Source organism: Nelusetta ayraudi, unplaced genomic scaffold (assembly GCF_046127955.1).
Source record: "Nelusetta ayraudi isolate G7.1 ecotype Tasmania unplaced genomic scaffold, CSIRO-AGI_Nayr_v1 ptg000040l, whole genome shotgun sequence".
NCBI classification, from domain to species: domain Eukaryota; kingdom Metazoa; phylum Chordata; class Actinopteri; order Tetraodontiformes; family Monacanthidae; genus Nelusetta; species Nelusetta ayraudi.
Genome location: NW_027466090.1, coordinates 440,176 through 451,287, shown reverse-complemented (window position 1 = coordinate 451,287; position 11,112 = coordinate 440,176). Strand labels below are relative to the sequence as shown.

The 11,112-nt window shown below is 44.9% G+C and overlaps 1 protein-coding gene and 1 long non-coding RNA gene across 2 annotated transcripts in view; one reads left to right on the top strand and one right to left on the bottom strand.

Moving 5' to 3' along the window:
- The first annotated feature begins 292 nt into the window (after positions 1-292).
- kcnt2b (potassium sodium-activated channel subfamily T member 2b) overlaps positions 293-11,112 on the top strand; it is a 40,152-nt gene continuing 29,332 nt past the window's right edge. Inside the window, exon 1 of the mRNA XM_076033129.1 lies at positions 293-880. Coding sequence (XP_075889244.1) covers positions 792-880 — 89 coding nt within the window. The 5' untranslated portion in view covers positions 293-791. The remainder of the gene's footprint in view (positions 881-11,112) is intronic.
- Positions 3,463-9,906, bottom strand: LOC142892967 (uncharacterized). The gene is made up of 5 exons (XR_012927627.1): positions 9,872-9,906; positions 6,286-6,384; positions 5,665-6,022; positions 4,076-4,854; positions 3,463-3,555 (listed from the first exon to the last, which is right to left on the bottom strand). It is a non-coding gene; the product is annotated as an uncharacterized LOC142892967 (long non-coding RNA).

Below are 11,112 nucleotides of genomic sequence, written 5' to 3'. Positions count from 1 at the left end.
TCATAATAATAAGCTTTACTTAGTCAAACGTGCGCAGGTCTGCAGGGGGAGGTTGAGGTCTGGGGGGAAACAAACAGTATTTTGTATGTAAAAAAATTTCCAGTATTTTCTATATTTGAATGCAAAATTCCTGCTAGCTTTTTTCTTTTTTTCTTTTTCTTTTTTTTTTTTTTTTTTATCACGCAGGGTTTCAGGTGATGCTCGATCTGTTTTGGGGTGTGAAAAAAAAGCGTAGGCGGGGTGGGGTGCGGTGTGGTGGTTGGGGGGGGTCGGGTGTGAGTGTTTCTTTTTTTGGTTGTTCCTTGAATGAAAAACCGTGCGCAACAGTCGCTTGCAGAGAGTGCGCCCATGCGTAGCTCGAGCTGGGAGGATGCAGCTGCAGCTGCTGCTGCCGCCGCCGCCGCCGCTGCCGCTGGTGATGCTGCCGACAGAGACAACCAGTTGCTCTCTGGCTGTCACAGCACAAGTAGTGGAGCCTCCCCGCACGCCGACGGATGGAGTCGACCTGTTGCCGCGGCGCGAGGGCAAAGTAGATCTGCGTTGACGCAAAAAAAAGAAAGAAGAAGTTGTGCTTCTTTTTTTTTTCTCCCCCTCTTCCTCTTTGCCCATTTGGCGATGCCATGAGATGGACCAGCGTGCGCGTTGTTAATCTCTCTTTTGAATACAGCGCACGGAAGAGGAGCCAAGTTGGTGTGTGAGTGGGGGAGGCGGGAGGCGGGGTAGGGGGGGTCCAGCTCCTCGTCGATTTTACAGTGAAAAGCCAAGTCTCCGGATTCTAGAGGAGGAGGACCATGGTGGAACTGGAGAAGGATGTGCTCCCGCTGCCACCTCGGTACCGGTTCCGAGACCTGTTGCTCGGGGACTGGCAGACCGACGACAGGTAGGGACGCAGCCACAAATGCATCACTTGCGCACGGCACAGTAAGTCCCTGTGCGCGCCGGGGCTCGTCGAAAAAGTACAAATTTTTGCGTTTGTTTTATTTTATTTTATATTTTATATTTTATATTTTATATTTTATTTTTTATTTACGCGTCAAGTGACCTGAATTCGGGCGTGTGAAATTGCCGGATTGTTTCTTTAGCACAGCTGTGCAGCCCTGTGTTATGGAACCTACAAAGTGGTTGTATGCAGAGGCAATTGTTGAAATATATATAGTCTATTAATTTGGAATGACCCAGTAGAGACAAACTAAAAAACAACAACAACAACAACAACCAAAACAACACACAGATCATTGATATGTGTACTTGTGCGTCTTGTGCCATGAACGCGCACATTTGGCACCATGTCGTCGCCCAAGATGAAATAAAGTAGCCTGTGCAGCAGCCCACAGAAGCCCAGTGGTAGTCCAGGTTTGCATCATTTGTTGCCCATCACGCTCGCCAACACGGCCGACCTGCCGCCTCTAGTAGGCGCTCTCAGTAACCGGCAATTAACCTTTTACTTCCGCCCCATTTGCAGGGCAACACATTTGACGCGCCACATGATATGCATTGCTAATTTTGGCTATTCCATTATGCCATCTAATGGAGGGAAAGCTGAACCTCCATTTCACGCGTGATATGTGTTGGCGCCGGTGGCGGAATGTGCAAGGCAAACATTCGGGAACTTGTGGCTGCGACTGTGAATTGGGGGAAATGTAGCGATTGAAAGCGTGGACAAAATCAATCCAGAGTCCAGCCATTACAGGGGAAAAAGGCCCGTCTTTATTGATTATCATATTGCAACTCGTGATGTAACAGCATTCAGCATTCATTTTCTTTGTGATAAATCATACCATTATGTGTGGCCGGGTTGCCAGATCAATATTTTGCAAAGGCTGGAGACAGGCGTCCTCCTCCGCCTCCTCCTCCTCCTCCTCCTCATTTGGCCCCTCATCCTGTGGCCTCCTGAATTTTGACAGCGATAACCCCCAGGCCTACCGTCTGTGAGGTGACCTCAGTCCCCTGATTACAAAAGGAAGGTCCAGTCCGAGGCTGCTGCCACTTCCCTGGAAGACACATGACGTTTATTTCAACAATCCTGCAACCTCATCTGGGATAAAAAAAAAAATAAACAACAACGCACACAACACGGCAATGTAGCAGATTTCCATATTAGTGTAAGTGCTTAATATGTCGCTGCTTTTATTGAAAGCTAATGAGACAGTTAAAGTGGACTCTTTAACATGCCGTGAAAATCCCCCCGCCCCCTACTTGATGTGGATGAGCTTTTATTTTCCTAGTGTCAATTTATGGCCCACACTGGAACATGTGTGACCTGCAGACGCGGCGGCTGCCGTTTTTCTCTCCGCGTCGCAGAACCATAAAGCTTGATTATGGGGCTTTGCCAGCAAGTGAAGCAGAAATGCACTCCTTCACATCCCCTTTGGTGCGTGCGGTCGGGACCAAACGTCGTCCGTAATCTAAACCCCGAATCTACTGCGTGTGTCCGAGCAACCTGCTAATGATGGAACGATAATCCTTCCATCGGAAGGACAGCTGCTTGTTTTGTTTTTTTTCTTGACGGGCAGTCAAGACGCTGATCTCAGTGCCCGCGGGGTGATTAGCCACTATATATAAAAGGAGCGATTAGAAGGAAAAACAGGTGCCGTGATTGATAATGACAGGAAGCTTAATTAGGGGAGAATCACACGGTGCTATGCCACGGTCCATTAATTTCTAACTAGCCATGCCCGACGAGGCTCCCCCACTGCTCTCAGGTGCACATACAGTCGGATACACACTGTGACATATCAGCATTTTCGGAAACACATTTTTCCCATTAATCAAAATGTCAACATGTGCTCGCATAACTTATCTTCTGGGTGCATGTGGTCGCCCTCTGCTCGGAGTGGAGGGGAGGAAAAAACCTGTTGCCAAGACCTGTAATCCTTCCTCTGTTGAATCTATACGGGTTTTTCCGTGTCCTCCTCCCAGCTTGCATCCCTTGTGTGTGTGTGTGCGGGTGTGTGTGTATGTGTGTGTGTGTGTGTGTGTGTGTGTGTGTGTGTGTGTGTGTGTGTGTGTGTGTGGTTTCCATCCATTGGTACCATTTAACATTCACAGCCCCATCCAGCTCCCTTCCCCTATTCGCGGCATGTTTGATTGAAGTGTCATAATACAGAGCTTCCAACCCTTTGGTGAGCGCTTCAACCTGATGGAATGCATTTAGCGTTAGCTCTTGACTGGATTTCAGTAAACGCTTTTTTAAATCTTAACCACGTCCTTTTAAAGGTATAGTACATGCTTCCGAAACTGCAACCAGAGAACATTGCCAGTGCTTGCCAAACATAACTTTTATTTATTTCTCACACGTATATACAATTTAGCAGTAAAGCGAGCGATTTCAATTTGGCTGGGATTCTTCTTTGCTACAGTTAAAAACTAGCCAATTTTGAATTGGCTTCTGCTGCAGAAGATTTTGCCTCTAGTGCTGCTCGTGGTTGCCCGTGTGTAGCATCAGTCAGGTGAAAAGCAGAAGAATGGGGACATTTTTATTGATACTGCTAATAACACAGATTCCATTTTGTTTAAATGTTGCTGCCAGTTCTGTTCTGGGAAAATGCCAGATGACTAAAAGAGGGGGGAAAAAGAAAAAGGACATATCTTTTGCAGGTTTTATGATGATAATTCTTCTCCTAGCCAAATGAGCTCTCTGATAATACCATGCAAAAAATGAAATAATTATTTTTGGCTGTACTAGAAGATATCTTCTGCTTTAAACAAACAAAAAAAAGCTGTCAGAGCAATTGCCTGACAAAGAGTTACCTGCTCAATCTTTCACTAAATATTCATGCTCCTCTTATTGCCTTTGTTTTCAAAAAGATTTCTTAAGTGCCAGATTCTCTGAAGAAATCATGTCTGCTTACTGTTGAGCTGCAGAGCCATATACTCTTTTTCTCACAGCTGATGGCAGCTCATAAAAGTCCAAAAACACCTCCCTGCCTACATGTTTAAATTGTCAGAAGCGAGATGGAACACAATGGAGTGTAGCACTGTAATTGGGGGGGTACTCAGTGGGAGCTTATCACACAAATCATTATCTTTTCTTTTAAGAGCGATTTTCTTTTTTTTTTTTCATTTTGCCACTTACACATTTCTTCCGCAGCACTTGGCTTCTTCCATCGACTTTTCCACCATCGTTTATGCCTGGAAGCGCTCGCACTCTCTTGGCCTCCCTCCTTAATTCTTCCAGTAAGAGCTTAATCCAGTGAAGCCAGTGCGGAGCATGATCCAGCCGAATTGTCAATATTCAACCCCATTTAATGCTTCGTCTTCAAGGTGGACGCTGCACTTCCTTAGTGAGACTCTGAGTCCAGTGGATATACATGCATATATTTAGAAACACACCTATATAGAGAGAACTGACAACATGAAAGGAAGCGTGAATACGTGATGGGACCGCAGCGGCGGCGCTCGCACACGGGGGAGTTGTTCGTGACTGATAAATGGTTTGTCGGATAAGAAAAATCATTCTGCGTAACAGGTGATTTTTATCAGACTTGAGTCTGATGGAGTGACGGAGAAAATGGGGTTGCAAGCAGGCAGTCTGCCGCAACCGTGTGCTGACAGACAGGTCGAATTAGGTTTACTTACTTAAAAAAAAAACACCTGACAAACCACTGACATCAGGTGAGAGTGACAGGAGGTCTGGGACCTGGAGTACATTGGGCTCGGAGATGGAAATAATCAAAGCAATGCATCGGACGAGGCACATGTCCCTTTGTTTATTCATTGTGGCATCACTGCGAGTGATGCTGGCACAGAGAGGACAGCGGCAGGTACGGTGGGAGGATGAATGGATGAATGGCTGAGGATGATCCCACGAACACAACATGAGTCTTGGTGTCAGGGCCAATGCTCTTCTCTGCTCTGCTCACTCACCGATGGTTGTGTATGGGTTGACAGGTGCATGCATACAAGCACTAAGTTAGATATACAGTAGATCTGTTTGAAAGTCCAAGTACACAAAAATATGTATTCATAGCATATCATCAATAGCACTGCCATTCTTTTTCACAACGTTATTCATGTCTTTGAACGACGGGCAGCCTAGTGGGTCTGAAACTGTGTCAGAGAAGTTAAAGTTCCCCTTCTGACAAACTGGCCCCTCGCTGAACTCCCCATGAATTAAAAAAGTCCCATCTTTTACTTCCTCCGCTTGGTCTAAATGTTCTTTGCTGATGCCACACAGCGTGTTTAAATTTTATTTCCCTCTGCTCGGCTTTATTTTTGTTTGTTTGTTTTAGTGTGACCATTGTCACGCCACATCGTAGCGGGCCTGCTTGGCTCTGCTCCCCAGCATAATCAATGCACATTGCATCCAATGCACCGCTGTGTCATTATCATTAAAATAATTTATGACTGTGTGAAGCCTCAGTCCACCGTGTCCCATGGTGCTCTTTGCTTTTGAAACGGTTAGAGCCAAACGAAACCTATGGCAGAAGCAGTGACATGGGAGTCCTTGAATGCCTCATACGAGCCTGAAGATTGCTCGCAACGCAAAGCATAATTAAAAATAAAGAAATAAAGAAATATATAAAACCCACAGCTGATGGTCAACTGTGAGCTACAAAGACGCACACATTGCCGAACCAGAAACACCAGTCGTTCATGTGACATTTGGGCTCCATTCTTTTTCAATAAACCGCCTCTGGGAATTGAATCCCCCAAACTCCTAACCAGCCTCTCAACAGTGGAGCCGCTGTCATCACTTTAGAGCCTTCCTGCTGCGCAGCCAAGGCGCTGGGACTGGCGTGCATGTGTCTCGTGCACCTCCGGGGCCCAGCGGTGCTGCGGCACCGGCTGGTGGCTCCAGAGTGGAGCAGAGGGGGCAGGTAGCCCATGTCTGAGATGACGGCTGATGTTAATACGCGGCGGACACCTGGCGAAGGGATGGCGCACGTCTCCCTCCCTGTTGCTTCTCACATTTCACGTTCCGAGCAGCGACGGCGGAGGCAGCGGCTTCAAAACAGATTGATATCTCGCGCTCATCCGATCAAACGTTAAATGTCTGGCACGCATCTCGGCCTAATGTAATCTGTGGAGATAAGGAGATAGAATGTCATCAGATGGGGTTTTTTAACAGAGTTAACATCAATTTGAGCCATATTTGGTTTCACAATCGGGGGCTTTTCATAAAACGGAAACATCGGCCCATGGGATGTTTTGGGTTGTTTTGTTTTTTTTTCCCTTCCCACAAATTCAACACGACAATCAGGAAAGTGAAGGAAATGTTGCTCTCTTCTGGTCCTCAACTCGGGTCAACAAATGAGATTATGTGAATGTGTCAGCAGGCCTTACCCCAAGGAGCAGCCAGTGAAAGATCTGTTCAGGAGACGATGAGGCAATTCCCCCATGGCATCAGCGAGCAGCGCCGAGGAACAGCCGGAGCAATTCCACCTGTGGTATACGGAGGGTTTAAGAGCACAGGAACGTGGAGAGTTGCAGCTCACTTACTGTCAACCTCAAGTGCTTCTGGCCAATGCGGGATTTTTTTTTTTTTTTTTACAGCCATGTACTGACGACAATGACAATAACCAACAAAGACAACACTGAGACTGGCTGCCTTCTAGAGTGCATTGAATATTCGCTTAGAGACTTTTTGAAGGCCCCACTTATCATTTCTGTAAAAGTGCACTCATATTGATTTTATAAAATAAAATTTTGATTTCTTTCTTTTTTTTTTTTTTTACTACAAGAGAAAAAAGATAAGAATTTCTTTTATATATATATATTTATATTTATTTATTATTAATTTTTTACTACAAGTTTGTACTATTTTTATTCTCTTCTTCTAGAGTGTGGTGATTGGGTATCTGGGTCAGGGACAAGCTGTTCCTTCAACCCTCAGCTAAATAAGGTAGAAAAAAAAAACACCTCGCCTCCTTAAAGCTTTTTGTCAAGGCCCCGCAATTTATTTTTCTCTTGTCATTTCTCTTGAAGTTGCTCCATGCCCTCATTTGTAGTCGACATATATTATTATGGTCTCTTTGTCTGCTTTTTATCTTTTCCCCAGCCAGTGCCCCCTTTTCCTCAGAGGATCTCCTTTTCAAGCACTCAAGCGGAGCATTGTCGAAGGCCAGCGCGCTAGAAATTATTTACTCTTATTTTTTTGTTTCGTTTCTTTAGCTCGTTTTAACCTTTAGCGTGGTCTAATCTGTTCGCCACACGGAGATGTGGGAAAAGTAAATGCCATGACAATCATTTTGTGCCCTGGCGGACCCCCCGCAGACAGCTTCCACATGCATCTCTCTCCGTTTTTGAGTTAGTTTTTTTTTTTTCCAGCTCACACCGTTGACATTCACGTGCCTTTTTCTTCTCCCTTCACGCCTGTCTGGGGGACAAATGTATTAGTCCGCCGTTTCCTTTATTCAATCGAATCCAGTGAATTTCCCTCCCTGTCATCCTTCCGCGCTGGTTTGAAGACTTTCCTTATATGCTGTGCGTGTGTTGTGATGAGCGCCCGTATATATTTAAGTTTCTTTATTCTCCTCGACTGTATCATTAGATGGCCTGTGCTGTGTCATTATGGGGCACAGGCATGGGTGGAAGCAGCAGGAGAACAAGGTTTAGCTCTCTCTCACAAACACACTCCCTCTCTCTCTCTCTTTCCCTCTCTCTCTCTCTCTCACTCATAGATCCTCCTCCGCATGTCCCCCCTCTGTCTTTCTGTCCATCTGTCTTTCTCTGTCTGTATTTTTGTCTCTGCTCTCTCTCTCTCTCTCTCTCTCCCTCTCTCTCTCTCTCTCTCTCAGTCTCTCTCTCTCTCTCTTTCACACTCCAACTCTTAGAGCCCGCATGCTAATGTGAAAGGAAGAAAGGAAAAACACACACACGGCTAATTCCCTCCCCAGGCTCGGGTTTGAAACGCTACGCTATGCCCTTTTCTTCATGTTCTCTGCTTCCCCAGCTGTTACTGATACTCTCCGTGCTTTATTAAGGCCCGTGAGATTGTCGCAGTCGCCTGACTCCAAATAATTACGTTGATAAACCTGTGGTTATAATGAGGCGCGGGGCCCACGTATCTCCCGGAGAGTTACGCTCCCCCGGCCGGTCTTATGACACCGAAACTGTTGTACCATTTTTCCGGCAGCGTGTGTTTATTTCGGCACATTGTTTCAATGCTATCCCCACCCCACCCCACAATTATCTAATCATATATTTTCCCACCGCTTTTGTTTAGCCTTGGGGGTGCTGATAGGCGGTTACGGCCCAGCGGTAGCATTGTGAGGGTTTTCTGTTCTAAAATAATGGCCTTTATGAGTTTTATCGCGCTTTTCTCCCCCTCATCCTCCCACTCAGATTAAAGAACCTGACTCTCAATCTATCTCAGGGCTCAGCGCTTTATTGAGCTATATTTCCTCTTTATTTTTCATCCTCTTTTGTCGACTCAAGTGGAAAAGCTCTCGGTTAGAGAGACACATCAAGGGCAAAATGACCTCTGAAATTATCCTCTTCTCCTGAGGAGATATCGCAGCATCTCCTCACTTGGGTTTTAAGAGGCATTTGGGGACTTTGAAAGGCGTGGGGGGGAAAATAACTAGATAGCAGGATTTAGGGATGCACGTCACCGTAAGTGCCATGGGATGAAAACAGATCCGCTGCTCCAAAAGTGGATGTTTGTCAAGTAACGGAAAGCCACAGCTGTGGTCAAATGTTGACGCGGCAATGGATTTGACAGCCGTTTGCGTGGATTGGCTTCGAGGGAAAGGCAAACATTAATGCTTTCACCAAATTGGCTGTTGTGAAGACAATCAGTGCAAATGGAAAGTCCCATTAGTCGGTATCTTTGCAAGTACGCAAACAATCTGATTTTGCCCTTTGTTCACCCGGAAGTCCATTGTAGTCTCATTAGGCAATTTCCATGACTAATAGAAACTAACATTCCACTGTTCTTTTATGGATGCAACCCCTGTACGTTTAGGAAACATTTGCATTATACTTTAATCAGGTGGTAAGTTGCAGATGCTGCATGTCGTGCGGTAGGCAACCCTACATGCTGGCAAACCTTCGTTAGATCAAATAGACTCACAGGAGTTCAATGATTGAAAATGTTTTCACAAACCAAAAATTGTTTTACAATTATTGGGAGAATTGGTGATGAGAATATGTAAAACTGGTGCAAAATTCGACACTTTTCTGAATGTGCCGCTTCACTGTCTAATGACTAAGACCATCACATCCCTGATAGGTCAACTGGAAAATATTAAATTTGAAAAAGGCCTCATTTGGAAAAACCCAAGCAGCGCAGTGCTCCGTTTGCAACGGTTACAAACTCAATCAAATTAGAAATGGCGTCTAAATATTGGCCTTTATGTAAACACACCAAGTGTGTTAGCACAGCAGATTCCCACAGCAGAAGATGCAGGCCAATCTCGCCGAGGTGATGTGAACACACACTCAACATACAGTCTGCTGCCACATATGCTCGTCTGCATGCGCACAGCTCACCGTCCCGATGCTTCATTATGGAGTGGTGCAGCGAACCCTTTTGTTATGAACTGGCTGAAATAAGTTTATTCTGTCTTTTCTTGCGATCACCTCTCGTTGGTTCTTTTGTCTAAAAGAGAAACCAGAAGCCTTTTGTTATTAATTACAAAAACAGAGCACAGGTGACTGATCCATATATCAACATAAACAGAAGCATATCGACGTGATGTGTCGGCTACCTTACAATCAAACTAACAGGTTTGACAACAATTTCGCTCAACGGTGAGTTGATGCATGAACGAGCTTTACAGCTTTTCACTTCGCCAGATCGGTGATAATCAACCTGGTCCCACACGCTGCTCGCGGTTTTTTGATATAAAAGAAAAGCGATCAGCGACTGTCAAACATCATCAAGAAAGGATGTCTCGTTGACTCAGAGATTATTTCTATCTCTTACCCAGCTGGTGACTGCACATGAGGTAGACCCACCCATGCTGATTGTGTACAACTGCTTTTAACTGTTTTTTCACCCAATTTTTACATCCTCGGCATAACATAATATAACATAACATAAAATAATGCAGTTATGCATATCTGTTCCAAATGTTACTTTTAGAAGAACACTTTATAAAACATTTTTTTTTTAGTGCATATAGATTATCTTAACCGAATTGAATGCTTGTTTCAAAATAAAATGTAATTTATGAAACTTTAGAGCCTGGGCTACACACAGCCACCCGGTGGCAGAGAGATGATCATAGCACCAGTTTAACGGCCCTAGTCTGCTTTCTACCCAGCAGGGTCAGGGAAATTAATCAGATTTCAGTCTCCGTTATGATTATGGCTTCCCATGATCATAAAAAACAAAATCATCAAGGTAAAATGGTTAATGTGCCACATGGCGTGTAGGCAGGTGTTGGCGTGATGCATTCCGGAACGGTTGCACAGTGTGTCTGCGGTGTGTGCACGATGCGTCTCCGTTGGCCAGCTGGAGTCACAAGACTGAGCAGTTTTTCACTTATGAACATGTTACATAAAAAACAGAGCCACAAGTCCCATAACAGGTTGTTGTCCCTGACTAGACGAATAGACGAGAGAATAAACAGCTGGCCTATACGTGCTTTGGAGAGTTTTGCGCTTTTAAAATCAGGGAGTGTACCATTTCTAATCAAATACATAAACAAAGATTCACTATTTATTTAAACGCTAAGCAAAGATCCAATGTCAAACCTATTTTTATTTGATTTTTATTCAGAAATCTTCCCGTTAAATTCTTTTGTGTGTCCCTCAGTGTTTGGTTGCATGGTTGAACACATGTTAATAATCAGGAATTCAGTACAAGTGTTTGCCACAGTCATCCGGGCCCCTCCTGTCTCACACTGATTTCCCAGATGCAAACAAAATCATCCAACCACACCAAAGCGAGCTAAAGGGCGCGAGTCACTGGCTCAGCCCACCTACTTGCTATTTCAGTCAGCGCTGAGAGGAACAGGAGATCCGCTGCTCCTTGTTGCAAAAGGTCTATGCCCTGTTCCATGAAACCACTTGGGTTGACGGTGGCCGTTGGGTTTCGAGTTGCGTAAAACCAAAATAAAGTTCTTGCGAGGGTGCGAGAGAAATTTGATTTGTAAAATGTTTGCATTGAAGTTAGTATATAAAAACATGCACTCTCAAATAAAAATTTTAAAGGGGTGCTGA